The following is a 24,060-nucleotide window of genomic DNA, read 5'->3' as shown; positions in this document are numbered from 1 at the left end:
AAGAACTTCACTGAACACACAAATCTTCTGTGTGACTTCACATACGGGGATGAAGTTTCTCCTAGATGGAGCATCTGGAGCCAAGGGTAACAATCTCAAAATAAAGGATTCACTGTTCAGGATAGAAATGAGATGAAATTCTTCACTCAGATGGTGGTGAATTCTTTGACCTCTCCAGCCAGGAGAGCTTTGGAGTCTCAATTACAGAGTATTTTTAAGACAAGGTTCTTAAGAATATTGACAGAATCAAGGGATATAGAATCAAAGTTACACAGAATAAAATCAAACCTTTCTAACATGTCCATGGTCGGGGGGAGGGGGGAGGGTAGATATTGTTATTCCATGTAATCAAGTTTGAAAACTTAATAAAAATTATATATGAAAAAAAAACATGTCCATGTCAACTGAGGTATCTGCCTGAGCTAGTCGCATTTGTCTGTATTTAACCCCTATCCTTCTAAGCATTTTCTATTCATGTACCTGTGTAAATAGAATTTAAAAATTGCAAATTTTTACAACTTCCTCTAGCAGCTTGTTCCATATATCCATAAACTGATAAAGATTTCTCTAAGACCACTTTGAAATCCCTTCTCAGCTTAAATCTATATCCCCCAGATTTAGGTTGCACTATCCCAGTTCCTTATAGCCCTGATTGAATAAAGTCACCCTTCTGCACGCCAGGGAAAAAAGCCCTGGCTTATCCAGCCTCAAGTCTTCCAGTCCTGGTAGAACCCTCATGAATCTTTTCTACACCTTTTCCAGCTTAATGACATCTTTCCTATGGAGGGACACCAGAAATGCACATAATCCTCCACTTGTGGTCTCACCACACCTCATGCGGCTTTGATAAAGAAGCCAACATTATCAAAGACCTCACCCCACCCTGACATTTGCTCTTTGCCCCTTACTCTTGGACAGGAGATACAAAAGCTTGAAAGTACGTACCACAGGCTCCCGAACAGTTCCTATGCTACTGTTACATTGCAGTCTTCCGGTATAATACAATGGATTCATGAGTCAATCTACCTCGCCATCACCCTTGCATCTTATTGTCTACCTGCACTGCACTTTTTCCCATAACTGTAACACTTCATTTTGCATTCTATTTTTATTTGACCTTGTAGAATCATGATACAGCAAGGAAACATGCCCTTGGGCTAATTAGTCCATGCTAACCACAGCATCTCCCTGTTAGTTCCCAGTTGGATGCAGTGAGACCATAACTCTTCATGTACCTATACAAATGCTTCTTAAATGTTGCGATTGTGTCTGTCACAACCACTTCCTCCAGCAGCTCATTCCAGGTACTCAGTACTCTCCGGGAGGAGAAGATGGTGGCCCGACGCAGCTCACACCGGCCACGCTGGTGGCGCTATCTGTTATCTGTCAAGTAGGGTGCCGTGCACAATTCTGATTTGATGGAGACAGACGTGAGAACATGGAGGAACATCTGGTGAAACTTCTGAAATGCCTGCTTTGCTGCCGCTGCTACTGTGTGATCCAGAATCTCCGGAAGGGAAGGCCCCGAGTCCTCGGCTTTGCTTGTTGCTCGGCGGCCGGGGTGGGGTCGAAACGCTCAGCAGAGGATGGGGCTCGGTGCTTGGTATCGGAGGGCTGGTCGAAGACTCGAAGTTTTCGGACAGACTCGGAGTCGGTTGCGGTCGGGTGCTTCCAATGCATTGGCAAGCCTGCGGTGCTTGGAGGTTCATGGCAGGGAAAGTTTCTCCCTTCTGCCACCTGTGTGAGATGATGAGGCTATCGGAACTTTGAGATTTTTTTTACTGTGCCCAGGGTCTGCTCTTTATCAAATTACTATAATTATGTGGTTTTGTCAGTTTTACTCTTGGTTTGTCCTGTGTTCTTGTGATGTCATTCTGGAGGAACGCTTGTATCATTTTTTAATACATGCATTTTTAAATGACAATAAACGAGGACTAAGTGTCCTCATAATCTAATCTAATCTACCTCTCAGGTCTCTTTTAAACCCCTCCTTTCTTATTAGTGCTCTCTACTTTTGGAATTCCCATCCCTGGGGAAAGACTATGACTGCCCAACTTATTTACATTCCTCATGAATTTATAAGCTTCAGAGGTTACCCCTCATTCTCCTGCACTCCAGGGAATAAAAATCTAGCATGGCCTACCTCTCCTTTAGACCAGTCAGCATCCTCATAAATCTCTTGTGTACCCTCTCCAGCTTGACAGTGTCTCTCCTGTAAACAGGGTGACCAAAACTGTACCCAGTACTCGAAGTGTGGCTTCCCCAATGACTTATATGACTGGAATGTAATGTCCCTACTCTGAAACTCAGTGCCCTGACTTATGAAAGCCAATATGCTAAACACCTTTTTATCACCTTGACAATTTGCACAGACACTTTAGGCACAAGTATTCCCAGGTGTCTCTGTTCCACAACACTCATTAATACCCAGTCATTGACTGTACAGGCTAGACTGTTGAAATCTAATGCTGCCATTCCTCAGCCCATCTCCCTAACTGCTCAGGAACTCTTTGTAACTTATTGTAACCTATTTCACTATCAACAAGACCCCCTCATTTACTATCATTAGCAAACTTGCTAATTGTGCCATGTACATTCATATCCAAATCATTTACGTAAATAGTAAATAACAGAGGTCCCAACATTACACTGGTCACAAACTGCCAATCGGAAAATCAACCTTCGGCCATCACTCTCTGCTTCCTGACCTTGAGCCAATTCTGAAACCTCCGCCACTAGTTCCCCCTGAATCCCATGCAACCTAACAATCCAGATCATCTTGCCGTGAGGGGCCATAAAAATGGTTTTACTAAAATCTGTATAGACAACATCCACTGCCCAAACTTACTAATCTTTGCATCCACATTTTCATCCAGGTCATTTATGTATCACAAACATTTGAAGTCCCAGGATGGATCCCTGTAGAACACCACTAGACACAGACTTCCAGCCAGAAAAAGTCCTACTAACTATTCTCTATCTTCTGTAGACAAATCATTTTTGAATCCAAATAGCCAAGTTACTGTGGGTCCCATGAGCCTTAGTCTTCTGGGTAAGACTTCAGATTATACTCAAAGCCTTGAGCACTGTGAGGGTCATGTTTTTTGACTTCTCCAGTGCGTTCAACACCATCCGCCCTGCTCTGCTGGGGGAGAAGCTGACAGCGATGCAGGTGGATGCTTTCCTGGTGTCATGGATTCTTGATTACCTGACTGGCAGACCACAGTACGTGTGCTTGCAACACTGTGTGTCCAACAGAGTAATCAGCAGCACTGGGGCTCCACAGGGGACTGTCTTGTCTCCCTTTCTCTTCACCATTTACACCTCGGACTTCAACTACTGCACAGAGTCTTGTCATCTTCAGAAGTTTTCTGATGACTCTGCCATAGTTGGATGCATCAGCAAGGGAGATGAGGCTGAGTACAGGGCTATGGTAGGAAATTTTGTCACATGGTGTGAGTAGAATTATCTGCAGCTTAATGTGAAAAAGACTAAGGAGCTGGTGGTAGACCTGAGGAGAGCTAAGGTACTGGTGACCCCTGTTTCCATCCAGGGGGTCAGTGTGGACATGGTGGAGGATTACAAATACCTGGGGATACGAATTGACAATAAACTGGACTGGTCAAAGAACACTGAGGCTGTCTACAAGAAGGGTCAGAGCCGTCTCTATTTCCTGAGGAGACTGAAGTCCTTTAACATCTGCCGGACGATGCTGAGGATGTTCTACGAGTCTGTGGTGGCCAGTGCGATCATGTTTGCTGTTGTGTGCTGGGGCAGCAGGCTGAGGGTAGCAGACACCAGCAGAATCAACAAACTCATTCGTAAGGCCAGTGATGTTGTGTGGATGGAACTGGACTCTCTCACGGTGGTGTCTGAAAAGAGGATGCTGTCCAAGTTGCATGCCAACTTGGACAATGTCTCCCATCCACTACATAATGTACTGGGTGGGCACAGGAGTACATTCAGCCAGAGAATCATTCCACCGAGATGCAACACAGAACCAATAGGCTGGTCCTGGACTTATTTCCCGGCATAATTTACATATTACTATTTAACTATTTATGGGTTTATTACTATTTAATTATTTATGGTGCAACTGTAACAAAAACCAAATTTCCCCCAGGATCAATAAAGTATGACTATGACTATGACTAACAAAAACAAGGATGCCAAATGTCTTCTTCACCACCTTGTCTACTAGCGTCACGACTTTATGGGAATATGTATTTATACCAATAAGTCTTCCTATTCGAAACACTCCCCAGGGACTTTCCATTTATAGATAAGGCTGAATTTATGACTGAATTTGACAACTTCACATAATCAATATTTTAGCAGACTAGGTCAGTTCTGATGAAAGGTCATCAACCTACATTAATGTTGTCTATCTCCTTTGACAGATGCTGTATGACCTGCTTTTCTCTTGCAACATAGTCCTTTTATTTGCTTTTGGCAAGTGCTTTGTAATTCATTGCTTTTCATTCTCTTTCCTCTGCGTTCATCTCCTTTAGCCAGATCATTTGCAATTAATGGGCTTCAGCTCTCTTCAGGTGTACAAGTTATTGGAGAGACCACACTGTGCTGTTCTGGTTTGCTGGGAATAAGAAGGATGTCATTAAGTTGGAAGGAGTTCAGAAAAGATTCATGAGTCTGCATATTTGGAATGGAGGGCTTGGGCTGGACAGTTAGGGACTGCCTTCCCTGGAGTGTGGAGATTGAGGGATATAAAATCATGAGTGGAACAGATAAGATGGATGGTCAGTCTTCCTCTCCTTCCTCAGGGTGAAGAATATAGGTTCGAGGTGAAAGAAGACAAAGGAGAAAAATTAAAAGGGGACCTGAGATGCAGCTTTTGTCCATACAGAGGGTAGTAGGTAAATGGACTGAGCTACCAGAAGAGGGATAGAGGCAGGTACAATTACAATGTTTAAACTGGTTAACACTTCATCGTTGTGTGCCCGCCACTCTCTCCTACAATTTAAAGTAGTCTATAGGGCCCATATGACTAAGGATAAGTTGTCTCATTTTTATTTAGATACATCTCCGTATTGTGATAAGTGTAATAATGGAGAAGCTTCACTCATTAATATGTTTTGGACATGTCCGAGTCTTGGAAATATTGGAAATAAGTATTTCAAACTTTCTCAATACTTTTCAAAGTAAACTTTAAGTTTAATCCTTTGACCGCTTTATTTGGTATTGTTGGAGGAAAGGATATTAATTTGGAGTCATCTGACTTGCACATTTTGGCTTTTATGTCTCTTATGGCCAGAAGAATGCTCTTGCTTAAATGGAAAAATGCGGCCCCTCTTATTCATGCTCAATGGTTACGTGATGTGATGTCATGTTTAAATTCAGAGAAGATTCAACGTTCAATCCCTGAATGTAGCCAAGACTTTCAAACATTGTGGGGACCTTTTTTTGAATTATTTTCAAAACCTTTGATTTGCTGTTAAAGCACAGATGATGACTAATTTTTTTTTCCCTTTTTTTCTTTACCAATCAGCTTTGGTCTTGGTAGTGGGTTAGATTTTTAAAATAATAAAATCACTATATTTCAATGTTACGAATGAATTAATCTGTATGAATATAGGGTAAGGAGTCTTTACATGCAATTTAGTATAATGTATTGATATATTTTTTTCTTGTACTCTGTATTCTTATATGTAAAATTAATAATAAAAATATTGGAAAGAAGAGATATTTAGACAGGTAAATAGATAGGAAGGATTTAGCGGGATATGGGCCAGACATGGGACAATCGGATCTGCATGGATGAGTTGGGCCAAAAGGCCTGTTTCTGTGCAGTATGACTAACTATGACTCCCTCTCTCTCAATCCTTTGCCACTCTTTGTTCTCCGCAGTTTCTCCCCCTTTTGCAACTTAAACCATGCTTGTTTTAAGACTTGGGAGTCCTCGTACAGGATTCCCTTAAAGTTAACCTCCAGGTTGAGTCGGTAGTGAAGAAGGCGAATGCAATGTTGGCATTCATTTCTAGAGGAATAGAGTATAGGAGCAGGGATGTGATGTTGAGGCTCTATAAGGCGCTGGTGAGACCTCACTTGGAGTACTGTGGGCAGTTTTGGTCTCCTTATTTAAGAAAGGATGTGCTGACGTTGGAGAGGGTACAGAGAAGATTCACGAGAATGATTCCGGGAATGAGAGGGTTAACATATGAGGAACGTTTGTCCGTTCTTGGACTGTATTCCTTGGAGTTTAGAAGAATGAGGGGAGACCTCATAGAAACATTTCGAATGTTAAAAGGCATGGACAGAGTGGATGTGGCAAAGTTGTTTCCCATGATGGGGGAGTCTAGTACGAGAGGGCATGACTTCAGGATTGAAGGGCGCCCTTTCAGAACAGAAATGTGAAGAAATTTTTTTAGTCAGAGGGTGGTGAATCTACGGAATTTGTTGCCACGGGCAGCAGTGGAGGCCAAGTCATTGGGCGTATTTAAGGCAGAGATTGATAGGTATCTGAGTAGCCAGGGCATCAAATGTTATGGTGAGAAGGCGGGGCAGTGGGACTAAATAGGATAAAATGGATCAGCTCATGATAAAATGGCGGAGCAGACTCAATGGGCCGAATGGCCTACTTCTGCTCCTTTGTCTTATGGTCTTATGTTTTCTAATTCTGCTTAGTTCTGTCAATAGGTCAACAGCTTGAAATACTATGTTTGTTTTTTTTCTCCAAAGACACTGCCCAGCCTGCTGAATATTTCTAACATTTTCTGTCTAGGGATGCTAGGCTAGCACAAGTAGAAGATCAATTGTGATGGAATAGGGACAATAGATCAAATGGCTTAACTGCTGCTTTTACTTACTTTCTTAGAGTTAAAATGCTTTGCCTACATTACTGATTTAATCTTCATTAGTCATGTGTTGAGTCTGCAAGCCATTGATTCTGGTCTATTGAACAGATCAATAGTTTATTCTGCATCAGCTTCTCCAGAGATTTTGCTTCTGTCAGCACCTGTCATGTTTCTGATGCACTTCAAAACAGGCAGAAATTAATATTGTCAGCGAATATACAAAAAAACTACTTTAAACACAGATTGGGAATTTTGCATCAGGGCAAAGGCTTTCTGTCCATCAAGACAAAGATCAGGCTCAACCAACTTATAGAACATACTGTATAGAAATCTGTAAATTACTTTGTAAGCAAATATCAACGATTACCCACTACCACTGAACTGGCCATGTTGAGTCCATTGAATGAGATGGCAAAATTTCTCTGGAATAGGATCAAGAGGCTCTGTCCGCCTCTCTCAACTAGGCTGTACTCCAACGCCCCACTGAAGTCATGGAGCATTTAATCCATGTCTAACAGTAATGCATAAAACTGGGCACCAGGGGGCACCACATAGCAAAGTGGTCAGCACAAGGCTTGACAGTGCAGGCTGTAAGACTGAGCTTTGATTCCCGCTGCTGTCTGTAAGGAGTTTGTGCATTCTCCTTTCCTCCCACAATCCAAAGATGTACACCTTAGGGTTAGTGACTTTGTGGGTGTGCTGTGTTAGCAATATAACAACAGTTGTGGGCTGTTCAGCACAATCCTCGCTGATTTTATTTGATGCAAACAACATATTTCACTGTATGTTGTGATGTACGTGTAACAAAGCTATTCTTTAATCTTTACCTTAATTTGGTGCTGGTATACTTAACCTCCTTGCAGCATAATGTCCTTATTGACAAAAATATATTGTTATCTGCTTGATCCATTCTATTTACGAGTTACATTCTACTATTACCAAGGCTGGTGCCTTAGCACACTGCTTTCTTGAATCATCTTCCCTATCAGGAAGTAAGCTTACTTAACTGTGGAAATTAAATTGATGTCCTTATCTCTCAGCTTTGGGAAATAGCAAAGCAGACTCAAAGGGCTGAATGGCCTAATCGTGCTTCTACGTCTAAATAAATCCTCCATGATTATCTTACCAAGGCTTCCCCATAGCTTTTATGTGCTATTAACTCTCCTCTCAAGTTTTATGTATGCTCCATGGAGAGCCATCATGAGAGTGAAAAAGCAATTCTGTGTGAAGTTAAGAGACACAATTGGATGCAGGACAGCTGTTTGCATGTATTACTTCCTATATGGTGAAACATAACAGTGTAGAAAGCTGTGATGTTTCACTCCCCAGTGAGCTCAACAGCTTTTGCATATGCTTTGAAAAGGAGAATCTACGTAGCACCTGGTAATCCTGTGCTCTCTGTTTTGGAGGCTGACATCGAAGCGTCTTTCGAAAGGTGAACCCTCTCAAGTGATGTACCCTAGCAGGACACTGAAAACCTGAGCGGAGCAACTGGGCAGAGTGTTCATGGACATCTTCAACCTCTCACTTCCACAGTCAGAGGTTCCCATCTGCTTCAAAGGGACATTAATCAGCTTTGAAAGCTTCAATGACTATAGCTTGGTAGCACTCAAGTCTACTGTGATGAAATGGTTTGAGAAGTTGGTTATGGCTAGAATTAACTCCTGCCTGAGCAAAGACCTGAACTTGCTGCAGTTTGCCTACTACTGTAGACACAATCTCATTGGATTTCCAATCAGCTTTGGAGCATGTAGACAATAGTAAAGCTGCTGTTTATTGATTGCAGCTCAGTGTTCAACACTATCAATCTCTCAGTACAAATTAACAAGCTTCAAACATGGCCTCTGTAATTAGATTCTTGACTTCCTTATCAGGAGACCACAGTCAGTGTGGATTGGTAATAGTATCTCATCTTTGCTGACAATCAACATGGGTGCACTATGGGGATACATGCTCTACTCTCTCCGTACTCTCGACCGTGTAGCTGTTCACTGCTCAAACGCCATCTATCTGTAAATTCGCCAATGACTCTCAGATGGCGATAAGGAAGCATGCAGGAGTGAGATGGATCAGCTGGTTGAGTGGTGTTGCAACAACAACCTTGCACTCAGCATCAGCAAGACCGAGGAATTGTGGACTTCAGGAAGGGGAGGTTGCACATTTCTGCAAATATTCTCTGGTTGGCTGCATTATAGCTTAGTATGGAGGCTCCAATTGTCAAACCGTGCAACCTGTTCCATCACGGCACAACCCATCCACCATCACATACATCTTCACGAGGTGGCATTTATGAGTAAAGACCTTCATCATCTGAGATATGCCCTCTTCACATGGCCATCATAGATGAAGATGATACAGGAGCCTGATGATCTGGACTCAATATTTTAAGAACAATTTCTTCCCATCTACCATCAGATTTTTGAACAGTCCACAAGCCTATGAACACTGACTTGTTATTTGTTTTTGAACCATTTATTTATTTTTGCAACTGATAGCAATTTTAATGTCTTGCACTGTACTGCCTCCACAAAACCATCGAAATCAGTGATAATAAACCTGATTCTGAACCTCATTACTACTTTTTTCCAATTCTGTGAATCTCCACTGTGTTCTCGCTTGGGCGATCAAATACTAGTGACCAGACCAACAGAGGGTAAACAAGCTGTGACTTTGTTAGTCTAAATACAATACTAACATAAACTTTGCCAATAAATGAAATACTTTGTATGTCTTCTTAACAGCTTACCTAACTGCCTTGCTACCTTCAGCTACTGCACATAAAGTACAAGATCTTTGTTGAGAATTAGCTACATTACTCTTCATTGAATTCTTCTTTGGACTAAATGTACAATATTTGCTCAATACATTTCTCTGTATAAGTTTCTCAGGGTCTTATGAGACTACTTGCATAAAACAGTGAGCATGCCCATTGTCTATCGAGGCAATAGATGACTTCAGGTGCTTGCAACAGGTAGACCAGATTGATTCCTGTGATGGTGGATTTGTTCTTTGAGGAAATATTAGAGAGGTTAGGCTCACTTTAAAAGAATGGAGGGCGATCTTACTGAAACTTACCAGTTTTCTTTTTGGGCTCTTGAGAGTAGGTGCCAAATTGATGCCACCCAAGGCTCGATGGGGAGCGAATGGTGATGGTCAAGACCCAGGGGTTACAGTCTCAAAATAAAGGGTCAGCCATTCATGACACTGATGAGAAGAATTGCACAATTTGATAAGGTATTTAACAAGGCATTATAGTGTGTTGACCTTCATTAGTTGGGGATTGAGTTCAAGAGCTGTGAGATAATGTTGCAGCTCTATAAAACTATGGTTAGACCACATTTGGAATACTATGCTCAGTTTCAGTTGCTTTAGAGGGTACAGAGATTTACTAAGATGCTGACTGGACTAGAGAGCGTGTCTTGTGAGGATAGGTTGCATGAGCTAGGGATTTTCTCTTTGAAGAGGAGGATGAGAGGTGACTTGATAGATGTATACAAGCTGATAAGAGGCATAGATTGAGTAGAGGACCTTGCTTTGTGAATCCAGAATTGGCTTACCCACAGAAGGCAAAGAGTGGTTGTACAAGGGTCATATTCTGCATGGAGGTCTGCCACCAGTGGCGTGCCTCGGGGATCTGTTCTGGGAGCCCTACTCTTTGTGATTTTTATAAATGATCTGGATGAGGAGTGGAGGAATGGGTTAGTAACTATGCTGATGACACAAAAGGTTGGGGGAGCTGTGGATAGTGTGGAGGGCTGTCAGAGGTTACAGCGGGACATTGATAGGATGCAAAACTGGGCTGAGAAGTGACAGATGGAGTTCAACCAAATAAGTGTGAGGTCAAATATGATGGCAAAATATAGTATTAATGGTAAGACTCTTGGCAGTGAGGAGGATCAAAGGGATCTTGAGGTCCAAGTCCATAAGACACTCAAAGCTGCCTGGAGTGGCGGAGGATGAGAGGTGACCTGATAAAGATGTAAAAGATGATGAGAGGCATTGATCGTGTGGATAGTCAGAGGCTTTTTCCCAGGGTTGAAATGGCTAACATGACAGGGCACAGTTTTAAAGTGCTTGGAAGTCGGTACAGAGGAGATGTCAGGGTTATGTTTTTTTATGCAGTGGTGAGTGTGTGGAATGGGCTGCCATCGATGGTGGTGGAGGCGGATATGATAGGGTCTTTTAAGAGACTCCTAGACAGGTACATAGAACTTAGAAAAATAGAGGGCTATGGGTAACCCTAGGTACTTTCTAAAGTAAGTACATGTTTGGCAAAGCATTGTGGGCCAAAGGGCCTGCATTGTGCCGCAGGTTTTCTGTTTCTATTGCCAGGGCACAAATGGTTAATATGAGGGGGCATAATTTTAAGGTGATTGGAAGTATAAGGGACGTTATCGGAGATTTTTTGACACAGAGCGTGATGGGCGCATGGAACGCCCTGCCAGGGGTGGTAGCAGAGGTAAGTACATTATGGGCTTTAAAGAAACTCTCTGATAGGCATCTGGGTGTTAGGAAAATGGAAGGAGGGTTGTGCACGTATATCCATAGTAAAAATAAGGTGATGGGTGCCAGGGGGCCTGAAATTATTGAAAAGATCCAGAGCGCGTGAAGTGTCATGGATGTAAGTAGGATAGGACTGAACTAGGAAGGATAAAAGCAAAGTCAAGGTATGCCGATATGAGTTCGGTGGGGCAGGAACAAGCTGAAACAATGGGTCTATCTGGACAACTGGGTTTGTGGACCTTGGGTAGGAGGGGGTAGAAACGGGAGGTGCAAGTTTAGGGAACTATGAGGTTGATGGCGATAGATGGGAGATCCCCAGAGTCAATAAGGTTGGTGATGGTGTGGGAAACAATGGCCTGGTGGTCCTTAGTGGGGTCCTGTTCAAAGGGTAAGAGAGGAGCTATCTGAGAGTTGATGCTGATCCTTAGCAAGGGAGAGGTCAGTACACCACACCACTACAGTACCCACCTTATCTGAGGGTTTGATGGTGAGGTTAGGATTAGTGCGGAGGGAGTGGAGAGCTGAGTGCTCGGAAAGAGTGAGGTTGGAATAGGTGAGAGGAGTGTTAAAATCTAGATGGTTAATGTCCCATCTGTGGTTGGCAATGAAAAGGTCCAGAGCAGGCAGAAGACCAGGGCAGGGTGTCCAGGAAGAGGAGGGTTGAAGACGGGAGAAGGGGTCATAGATGTGGGGTGGGGAGTCCTTGTCAAAGAGATACACTGGGAAACGGAGGTGGCGGAAGGAGACATTGTAGGCACGAAACTGACCTGACTGCGGTGTGGACACAGGGGGACAAAGGTGAGGCCCTTACTGAGGACAGAACATGCTGCCTAGGAGAGGGGAAGGTCGGAGGGAATGGTAAGATCCCGGCACAGATGACAGCTGGGATTGGAGGGGGGAAGGTGGTTGGTAGTGTCAGAGTTGAGGGGAGGGTTGGGGTGTTCAGGGAAAAGAGGGTTGGGAAGAAGGTGGAGTCTCCGAGGGCCCAAGGGCTGTTGGTGGGATGTGAGAGAGACGGGATTGCGGAGTGGCGGTGGGGGAAGCGGAGACGGGGGTTTCAGCAGCGGCACATGAAGACCCGGCCTGGAGGTCAAGGCCGGAGTTGGAGTTGGAAGTTGCGCAACTGGCACTTTGGAGATGTCCGAGGTCGTTGGAACCTGCATTGATGGCGGGGGAGTCCGGGTTTTGAATTTACTCTGGGTTGTTAGAGCCGTCGAGATCAGCAACAGGGATTGCAATGTGGAGGCATCCAGGTTCTGTGGTCTGTAGACGGGCGATCTTTGCAGGACGTGAGAAAGTCAAAGAACCGATGATTGAAAGCCTGGAGCCGGCGGAGGATAAAGTAGTGTACAGGTTATCAGTGCCAGTTTAGAAGATAAATTATTCCCCCGACAAATGTAGCCTGCACATCGTATTTTGTATTGGTGGAAACCATTTGGGCTTGCTCAATTCTCTAAATATATGCATTACATATTTTATTTCTTACCAATTTCCTACAAAATGTTGTAACACAGTCACATAAATGTATATCGATATTAGCATGTTACAATTCTCATAAAATAAATACTCAATTATGGAAACCTAAATGGGAAAACATTCAGATCCCAAAAGGCAGCAGTGTGACACTTAAGTATGGTCTGGAAGCAAGAAAATTCATTCTTGCATTCTCTTACAAATTGAAATTCCCAGGCACAGGCATAGTTACAAAACAACTAATCCCTACTGTGTCAGTTTTAAATATTATTGATGAGGCACAGCAAACACTTGCATTCAACTTCCTTTATAGTTAGTTAGCAAAGGTCCAAAACACTGCAAATACTGGAAAATCTGAAATGAAGATTGATGCTAGAAATCTCAGGCCAGGCAGCATCTATGGAAAATAACCGGAACTTCAATCAAAATTAGCGTTTTGAACATTAATACAGATTTTCTCTCCATAGATACTGGATAATTGCTAAGTATTTGCAGCTTTTCTGCATTTTTTTGTTGCAAAATACAAAAGAAGTGGCAACCGTTAAGACGCAAAGCAACAACCATCCCTCTGCTTCCATGGATGTTGCCAGACCTGCTGAGTTCCTCCTGTGATTTTTTTTATTGTTAGCAACAGCTCCAATTTGGAATTTGGGAGAAAAGAGGAAGGGGAGAAAATTTTAAATGAGAAAATAATATCTTAGGAAAATTCAAGAGATGAGGGGTTTAAATAGGGTAAATACAAGCAGGCTTTTTCCAATGAGATTGAGTGAGACTAGAACTAGAGGTCATGGGTTAAGGGTGAAATGATTAAGGGGAACATGAGGAGGAACATCTTCATTCAGAAGGTGGTGAAAGCGTAGAACATGCTCCCAGAGCAAGAGGTGGCTGTGGCTTTGATTTCGACATTTAGGAGAAGCGTGGATCGGTACTTGTATGGGAAGGGTATGAAAGGCCATTGTCTGGGTGCAGGTGGATGGAAATAGCTTCAGAATCAGAATCAGGTTTATTATCACCAGCAAGTGACTTGTGCATCGAAGACAGAATAGTGGTTGAAGGGATTTATTTGAGCTGGGGGCTGAGTTCCACAGGGATCTGTGCTGGGATCTCTGCTGTCTGTGATGTATTTAAATGAACTGGACGAAAATATAGATGGTGGGTTCGTAAATTTGTGGATGATACAAAGATTGGTGGAGTTGTGGATAGTGCAGAAGACTGGCAAATAATACAGCACAACACAGACCATTGGCTGAGAAATGGCAGATGGAATTTAAGACAGATAAATGTAAGGAGTTGCACTGCGTTAGGGCAAATGCAAGGACACAGTACACAGTTAAGGGCGAGATCCTTAACGATGTTGCTGAGCAGAGATATCTTGGGATCCAAGTTCATTGCTCCTTGAAAGTGGCTACACAGGTTGATAAGGTGGTTAAGAAGGCTTGTGGAATGCTTACTTTCAAAATTAGTCAAGGCACTGAGTTCAAAAGTCCGGTGGTTATGTTGCAACTTTATAAAGCTCTGGTTCGGCCACATATGGAGTATTGTGTGTAGTTCTGATTATCCACTATAAGAAGAATGTTGAGGCTTCGGAGAGGGTGTAGAGCGGCTTACCGGGATGTTGTCTGGTTTAGAGAGCATGTGCTATCATAAGAGGCTGGATAAACTTGGGTTGTTTTCTCTTGCGCGCCAGAGACTGAGGGGAGATCTGATAGAGGTTTACAAGATTATGAGAGGCATAGATAGAATGGACAGAGAGTATCTGTTTCCCAGGGTTACATTGAAGGTGAGAGGGAGTTGTGAGGGGTAAGTTTTTTTACTCAGAGTTGTGGATGCATGGTCTGGTGGTAGAGGCAAATACATCAGAGGTTTTTAAGAGGCGTTTGGATAGGCACATGGATGTGAGGAAGATGGAGAGATATGGACATGAGGTAGGTAGGAGGGATTAGTATATCAGTGCTTCTGATTTGCTTTTTAGCTAGTTTGGCACAACATTGTGGGCTGAATTTCCTGTTACTGTGCTGTACTGTTCTGTGTTCAAAGAACACCAAAGCAACTCTCCCCTTCTGCATCAAGTCCAGCACTGCTAGACTGGTAACAGATTGTTCCCTCTGGCTGTGAAACTTATGAATACCCTGGAACCAGCGTGCTCTCTTCACTAAGACAGCGATCTGTTTTCTCTACTGTTTACCTGTGTTGTGTTGCACTTCACTACATTCATTTTGAACTATATTTTATTAACTTATTTATGGTATAATATTTTGGTTTATGTGCTGTGTATGATTTATGTATTGTGGGTGCACTGTGGACTGGAGGAACGTTGTTTTGTCTGGTTGTATATATCCACAGTCAGATGGCAATAAACTAACTTGAACCTGAATTACTGGAACTGTCCAGCAGATTCTGCTTTTATACTTTATAATTGCAGGCTGCCTGAAAGTTTGAAAATCAATTAAATACTTAAGGGTAAAAAAATGTAGCTTCTATTGTAATGCAGGAAACAGCAAATTTCTGCATAATAGATGACCAAGTAAAGTATTTTATGGCTAAAAAGTACTTGGTGAAACGTAAATACTAACGAGAAGTAGGAGGAGAATTTCAATTTCCATCCAGATGGTGACATGGATCTCAAGTGAACATTCAAGTGAGCAGCGCATCTTTGGTAGTACAGTCCCATATTGGGAGTGTCAATTCAATTTAAGTGGTCAAGTCTATGAAGTTGTACACGAAAGCAGAGCCTTGTGATTTCACTGTACTCTGCACTCAAAATACAAATCATTGCCTTTTGAACCAAAGAGAAATAAACTTTAAACAAAAATTTGACAGAAAATTTCATATCAATTGAATCCAAATAAAAAGCTAACAAGGTATCTGGGATTTTCCAGCCTCATGTCTAGTGCCCAAATAAGTACCCCATACATTGCAGCAATAAGGAATTAACTGCAGGAATTCATCTTCACAACCTTGATTAGTAGCTTCGAGTGTCAGCATTGTGCCACAGTGTTTCCAAGAAAGTCAAATAAATTTCATCATTTGGCCCATAATGGACATGGTTCTTTCGCTTTGTCCCAAGTCATTCTGTGCTTTCGATGGAACTGTTCTCTGTAGTCCGACACTCAGACGTTGTAGTCGGGGGCCTTTCCCTGTGGCTGTCTCATCCATGTCTGCAGAGTTGAAAATGCAGCCACTGCCACATGAAATAGAATCTGCCAAATATTACGATGTTCATGCAGGTAGAGGTTACAGAGACAAACGACACCAAACATCAGGAATGATTTCAAATTCCTCTGTCCACTGTAGCATGCTAACAAGTAACACTGAAAGAAAACAAAGTTAAAATATAGTTTAGAATTTCAGATAATGTAAGCAATGGGTGAAGCACATCTCTACAGCCTTTCATCAGTAATAAACTGTGCTTCTTTACTTCAAGGGAAGAGGTGATCAGCCTAAAAACTAACCACTCTAAATGAGCTGAAGTGAGAAAAACAAGTTACAAGGGAAGAACGAAGCCGGAAACGTTCATGCTGGGGAAAAGAGCTATCAGGTACCTTCATTCAATCTTTTCAAGATTCAAGTGCAATTGCATAGTATTAAACTTACTGACATAACCACCAATTAATTAACTGGTGGCAGTGATTGAGGCCAGAAAAAGGAAGACAATAGTACACACTCTAGAGACATTATTAATAAAGAGTTTGTTTACAATTCAATGGGTGAGCTGCTTACAATGGCTTTTTAGGTGAGATTTTCCATATGGTCCATGGACGCAAGTTGTGTCCTTTAGAGTCTTAGAGAAATAGGCCTTTCGGCTTAAATCATTCATGCCAGCTAAGATGTCTATCTGATCTACAAGACCAATAGACACAGGAGCAGAATTAGGCCATTTGGCCCATTGACAGTGCTCCGCCATTCGATCATGGCTGATTTTTCCCTCTCAAGCCCATTCTCCAGTCTTCTTCCCGATACAACTGATGCCATTACGAATCAAGAACCTATCAACTTCCACTGCCTGCATTTGGCCTACATCTCCCTCTAAACCTCTTCTATCCACATATCTGTTAAATGTATTTTAAACAACCCACCTCTACAGCTTCTTCTGGCAACTTGTACCTTAAGTAAGCTTCCGGTTTAAGATGGCACTTCTCTAGTTGTGCGACAGCTTACTGGTAAGTTCAGAAGGCAAGAAATACGACTAAAAACATCATTAATAACACTTTTTATGAGGTAAATGGTGGTAGACTATCACCGCAAACAATGAAGAGGTGAGCGGAGGTGAAGCTGACTCGTGGGGATGATGAGTCCTGCTGGTGTATTGCAGTCAGGGCACAACATGTTTGAGGTAGTTTCGGAGACTGAAATGGATTTGGGACGATCTACTTGAAGAGGAGTCGAGGCAGAGCAGTTTTGGTGCCCATCTACCTAAGCCAGGTGCGAGGTTGGATCACTCTAAGCGATGAGCTGATTTGGAGAAATCAAAAACTGCTTTGGACTGGGCGGTGAAGTCTAGGCACTGCACATTTATAGACAATTTATACACCAACCCAGAGAAAGGCAGGGTGCTGGGACCAGAGGTGGGGGTCGAGCCGATTTTGCTCGCTCTGCCATGATGTTCCCTCCTCTCCCCATGGTGCTGAGGCTTTGAGTCTGCTCCCACTGCTACACACTTTACGTCTGCGAGCTTCATGGCAGTTTATGATGAACTTGAGACAGAGGCTTTGGGCCACTCCACCTGCTCTAGGAATTCGGGTCTATAGACTTGATTTTGTTTCAGAATGCTGTTGCTTGGTTCTGTTGTTTGCATGATTTGTGTTCTTTTCCTCTTTCTTAGGACACATAGGTTGTTGGTCTGTTTTTTTAAATTGGGTTATTTTGGGTTTCTTACTTTGTGACTGCCTGTAAACATACAGATCTCAAGGCTGTACAATTTATACATGTACTTTTAATCTTTGAATATACTCACCATCGTCTACATGACAAAGTTTCCCCACAGGTTTTTTTTAAATCTTTCTATCTCACCTTAAATTTAGGTCCTTTAGTTTTAAACTCCATCTATCTTAACTACACCCATCTTAACTACATCCCTAAGGTTAGATCTCCACCTCCTACGCTCCAAGAAAAGGTCCCAATCTATCTGGTCTCTTATTATAACTCAAGACCTCACCACAAAACCTTACCTACAGATTGCTGCACACGACCACAAATCTCAGGCATTTCTGATGCAATCCGAGGGCAGCACATGTCTTTGTACAAGAGTGATGAATGCTCATGAACTGACAACATTAAAAACTGGGAGCAATTGACACAGAGTTAATTGAGGATATGGAGGTTGGCATTTGGCAGAAAGGTGAGTTTAAGAAAAGATTTTATTGAATGTAAAGCAGCCTCGAATTATCAAGTGACTTACCTGATCTATCAAACAGACCCTGTCTGTGCTGATCATGTTGACTAATCTAAAGTAATTCTATATGCCTGCAGATGGTCTCTATTCCTTTATTCCTCGCCTGCTCATGTCTATCAAAATTGTTATCTTATCTACTTCCACCACCTGCTCAAGCACCGTGTTCCAGGCACCTACCAATCTCTCTATAAAAGAACTTGCCTCACAAATTCATAGAGTCATAGAAAAGTACAGCACAGAAACAGGCCCTTCAGCCCATCTAGTCCATGCTGAAACCATTTAAGCAGCCTACTCCCATCGACCTGCACTGCAACCATAGCCCTCTATATAAAAACTAACCATGTACCTATCCAAACTTCTCCTAAACATTGAAATCAAGCTTGCATGGACCACTTGTGCTGAAGGCTGATTTGACATTCTCACGACCTTCTGAGTGAAGAAGTTTCCCCTCATGTTCCCCTTAATCTTTTCACCTTTCACTCTTAAGCCGTGACCTCTGGTTGTAGTCCCACCCAACCTCAGTAGAAACAGCCTGCTTGCATTTACCCTATCTATACCCCTCATAATTTAGTATGCCTCTATTATATCTCCTCTGAATCTTCTATGTTCTAAAGAATACAGTCCTAACCTATTTGATCTTTCCTCTCAGGTCCTCCAGATGTGGTAACATCCTTGTAAAATTTCTCTGTACTCTTTCTACCTTGTTTACATCTTTCCTATAGGTAGGTGACCAAAACTGCATACAATACTCCAAATTAGGCCTCACCAACGTCTGACATAACATCCCATCTTCTGTACCCAATACATTGATTTTGAAGGCTAATGTGCCAGAAGCTTTCTTTATGACCCTATCTACTTGTGATACCACTTTCAATGAATTATGTATGTTCACTGTGTAAGACCTACTACCATGGTTGGTCATCCCAAAGTGCAAAACCTCACACTTGTCTGCATTAAATTCCATCTGCTATTTTTCAGCCCATTTTTCCAGCTGATGCAGACCCCTGATAGCCTTCCTCGCTGTCCACTACGCCCACAATCTTGGTGTCGTCCTCATATAGATAATAAACAACAAAGGATCAGCACCGATCCCTGTGGCACACCACTAGTTACAGGTTTCCAGTCCGAGAGTCTACTCTCTGGCTTCTCCCACAAAGCCAATGTCTAATCCAATTTACAACCTCATCCTGAATGATAAGCGAATGATAAGATTACTTGACCTGCCTTCCATGTGGGACCTTGACTAATGTCTTACTAAAGTCCAAATAGACAACATCCACTGCCTTCCCTTCATCCACTTTCCTGGTAACTTCCTTGAAAAACTCTATAAGATTAGTTAGACATGACCTACCATGCACGAAACCACGCTGACTATCCTTAATCAGTCCATGTCTATCCAAATACTTATATATCTGGTCCCTTAGAATAGCTTCCAATAACTTTCCCACAATTGATGTCAGACTCATGGGCCTACAATTCCTGCTTTCTGCTTAGAGTCTTTTCTAAACAGCGGAACAACATTGGCTATCCTCCAATCATCTGGTACTTCTCCTGTTGCAAAGGATGTTTTAAATATCTCTGTTGGGCCCCGGCAATTTCTGCATTTCTCTTCCGTAGGGTCCGAGGGAACACCTTGCCAGGCCCTGGAGATTTATTCACCCTGATTTGCCTCAGGATAGCAATCACCTCTGCCTCTGTAATCTGTACAGGATCCATAAAATTGACGCCACTTTGCCTCACTTCTATAGACTCTGTATCTGTCTCCCGAGTAAATATAGATGTAAAGAATTCATTTAAGATCTCCCCCATCTGTTTTGGCTCTGCACAGGGACTACCATTCTGGTTTTCCAGATGACTAATTTTGTCCCTTCCCATCTTTTTGCTCTTAACATACCTGCAGAATCCCTTAGGATTCTCCTTTACCTTGTCTGCTAGAACAACTTCATGTCTTATTTTAAAAGACTTCCTGATTTCTTTCTTAAGTGTTCTCTTGCATTTCTTGTACTCCATAAGCACCTCATTTGTTCCTATTTGCCTATAAACTGGGCTTGAAAACCAAGCTTCCCTACACTTGTAAACTTTACCTTTCATTCTAACACGTACATACATGCTTTGTACACTCAAAATTTCATTTTTGAAGGCCTCCCATTTACCAAGTATATCTTTACCTGAAAACAGCCTGTCCCAATCCACACTTGCCAGATCATTTCTGATACCATCAAAATTGGACTTCCTCCAATTTAGAATCTGAACTAGTGGTCCAGACCTATCTCTATGTACATTTACTTTGAAACTCATGGCATTGTGGTCACTGGATGCAAAGTGTTCCCCTACACAAACTTGTCACCTGCCCTGGCTCATTCCCTAATAGCAGGTCTAGTATCACACGCTCTCTTGTTGGGACTTCGACGTACTGATGAAGGAAACTTTCCTGAAGATATTTGACAAACTCTATCCCATCTAGTCCTTTTACAGTATGGGATTCCCAGTCAATATGTGGAAAGTTAAAATTAACTACTATAACAACCTTATATTTCTTGCAACAGTCTGCAATCTCTTTACAAATTTGTTCCTCTAAATCCCTTGGACATCTTAAGCACATCCTGTATAAATGCTTTTAGTGATAGCTTCGTCAAAATACAACCTATGCGCTCTCTCGCTCCTCACACCTTAGTAGCATAGAATACAAGCAGCCAAAACTAGTAATTATTCACCCCAGGCATTAGAGGTACATATAAGCAGACACAAGAGGATATACTGCAAGTTTGAGGATTTTTAATTTTCAAAAAACATGGGATAGACTAGGTTATTTTCTACAGAATGGCCAAATACAGTTTTAGCGAGACAAATCACAACATCAATAATCGTGCTGCTGATAATTATGCTTTGAGTTTATTTTGAGTCTGAGCACAAGTCATCATCAATGTACACCAATGGGCCAGACATCATTCATCAGCAAAACTAAAGGCTTTTAGCAAGTTCCATCTGCTATACAACACTGTCCTCTAGCAAGAAAGGTTCATGGTAAGATTGTGGATCCATACCTTGGGGAAACAACTCTCAGTGAAGGTAAACAATGGAGCTGGAGTGGACCATTCAGCTCTTTAAGCCTGCAAGGCTTCTCATTAAGACAATGTCAGATCTTCAATCTCAATACTATTTTCGTGCCATATCCCTATATCCCTATGCTCACCTCTTATCCTAGATTTCTCTTTCCAAATAGAATATTACAGGCCCTTCAGCCCATGACATTTTAACCTACCCATCTCTCCTACACAGCTCTCTATTTCCCTATCAATCATGTGCCAATGTAATGAATTCTTAAATGCTCCTAATAAATCTGCTTTTACACCCATCCCTGGCTGGGCATTCCAAGCACCCACCACTTGCTGCATAAAGAACTTACTTCTGATATCTCCCCTATATTTTCCACCAATCACCTTAAAATTATGCCCACTTGTATCAGTCATTTCTACCCAGGGAAAAAGAAATCCATAAATTCACCATCCTTTGAGTAGGGAGATGAAATTACCTGACTCCAGATTCCCTTGCTTTAAACTCCTTAGCTAGGGGAAACCATCCTACCTATATAGAACATACATAGGACATAGAATAGTACAGCACAGTACAGGCCCTTCGGCCCACAATGTTGTGCTGACCCTTAAACCCTGCCTCCCATATAATCCCCACCTTAAATTCCTCAATATACCTGTCTAGTAGTCTCTTAAATTTCACTAGTGTATCTGCCTCCACCACTGACTCAGGCAGTGCATTCCACGCACCAACCACTCTCTGAGTAAAAAACTTTCCTCTGATATCCCCCTTGAACTTCCCACCCTTTACCTTAAAGCCATGTCCTCTTGTCTTGAGCAGTGGTGCCCTGGGGAAGAGGCGCTGGCTGTCCACTCTATCTATTCCTCTTATTATCTTGTATACTTCTATCATGTCTCCTCTCATCCTCCTTCTCTCCAGAGAGTAAAGCCCTAGCTCCCTTAATCTCTGATTATAATGCATACTCTCTAAACCAGGCAGCATCCCGGTAAATCTCCTCTGTACCCTTTCCAATGCTTCCACATCCTTCCTATAGTGAGGCGACCAGAACTGGACACAGTACTCCAAGTGTGGCCTAACCAGAGTTTTATACAGTTGCATCATTACCTCGCGACCTCTTAAACTCTATCCCTCAGCTTATGAAAACTAACACTCCATAAGCTTTCTTAACTACCCTATCCACCTGTGAGGCAACTTTCAGGGATCTGTGGGCATGTACCCCCAGATCCTTCTGCTCCTTCACACTACCAAGTAGCCTGCCATTTACTTTGTATTCTGCCTTGGAGTTTGTCCTTCCAAAGTGTACCACCTCACACTTCTCCGGGTTGAACGCCATCTGCCACTTCTCAGCCCACTTCTGCATCCTATCAATGTTGCTCTGCAATCTTCGACAATCCTCTACACTATCCACAACACCACCAACCCTTGTGTCGTCTGCAAACTTGCCAACCCACCCTTCTAACCCCACATCCAGGTTGTTAATAAAAATCATGAAAAGTAGAGGTCCCAGAACCGATCTTGTGGGACACCACTAGTCACAATCCTCCAATCCCAATGTACTCCCTCCACCATGACCCTCTGCCTTCTGTAGGCAAGCCAATTCTGAATCCACCTAGCCAAACTTCCCTGGATCCCATGCCTTCTGACTTTCTGAATAAGCCGACCATGTGGAACCTTTTCAAATGCCTTACTAAAATCCATGTGGATCACATCCACTGCACCACCCTCATCTATATGCCTGGTCACCTCCTCAAAGAACTCTATCAGGCTTGTTAGACATGATCTGCCCTTCACAAAGCCATGCTGACTGCCCCTGATCAGACCATGATTCTCTAAATGCCCAGAGATCCTATCTCTAAGAATCTTTTCCAACAGCTTTCCCACCACAGACGTAAGGCTTACTGGTCTATAATTACCCAGACTATCCCTACTACCTTTTTTGAACAAGGGGACAACATTTGCCTCCCTCCACTCCTCCGGTACCATTCCACTGGACAACGAGGACATAAAGATCGTAGCCAGAGGTTCAGCAATCTCTCCCTCACCTCGTGGAGCAGCCTGGGGAATATTCCATCAGGCCCCGGGGACTTATCTGTCCTAATGTATTTTAACAACTCCAACACCTCCTCTCCCTTAATATCAACATGCTCCAGAACTTCAACCTCACTCATATTGTCTTCACTGCCATCAAGTTCCCTCTCATTGGTGAATACCGAAGAGAAGTATTCACTGAGGACCTCGCTCACTTCCACAGCCTCCAGGCACATCTTCCCACCTTTATCTCTAATCGGTCCTACCTTCACTTCTGTCATCCTTTTTTTCTTCACATAATTGAAGAATGCCTTGGGGTTTTCCTTTACCCTACTCGCCAAGGCCTTCTTATGCCCCCTTCTTGCTCTTCTCAGCCCCTTCTTAAGCTCCTTTCTTGCTTCCCTATATTCCTCAATAGATCCATCTGATCCTTGCTTCCTAAACCTCATGTATGCTTCCTTCTTCCACCTGACTAGATTTTCCACCTCACTTGTCACCCATGGTTCCTCCACCCTACCATTCTTTATCTTCCTCACAGGGACAAATTTAACCCTAACATCCTGCAAGAGATCTCTAAACATCGACCACATGTCCATTGTACATTTCCCTGCAAAAACATCATCCCAATTCACACCCGCAAGTTCTAGCCTTATAGCCTCATAATTTGCCCTTCCCCAATTAAAAATTTTCCTATCCTCTCTGATTCTATCCTTTTCCATGATAATACTAAAGGCCAGGGTGCAGTGGTCATTGTCCCCCAGATACTCACCCACTGAGAGATCTGTGACCTGACCCAGT

General features: G+C 42.7%; 1 protein-coding gene across 4 annotated transcripts in view; it reads right to left on the bottom strand.

The window, feature by feature from the left end:
* The window catches only part of sec22a (SEC22 homolog A, vesicle trafficking protein), a 242,686-nt gene that overhangs the window by 95,939 nt on the left and 122,687 nt on the right, over positions 1–24,060 (bottom strand). For 2 of the 4 annotated variants that reach the window (XM_063051332.1, XM_063051331.1), the window contains one exon: positions 12,700–16,099. The exons of 1 other annotated variant lie outside the window; for it this stretch is intronic. In XM_063051332.1, coding sequence (XP_062907402.1) covers positions 15,899–16,099 — 201 coding nt within the window. In that variant the 3' untranslated portion in view covers positions 12,700–15,898. Of the gene's footprint in view, positions 1–12,699; positions 16,100–24,060 lie in introns of those variants that run through there. One more of the 4 variants, XM_063051329.1, reaches the window with a different exon arrangement.

Source organism: Mobula hypostoma, chromosome 6 (genome assembly GCF_963921235.1).
Source record: "Mobula hypostoma chromosome 6, sMobHyp1.1, whole genome shotgun sequence".
Lineage (NCBI taxonomy): Eukaryota > Metazoa > Chordata > Chondrichthyes > Myliobatiformes > Myliobatidae > Mobula > Mobula hypostoma.
Note: the sequence above shows the minus strand (reverse complement) of the source record. Positions and strands in the feature narration are given on the sequence as shown.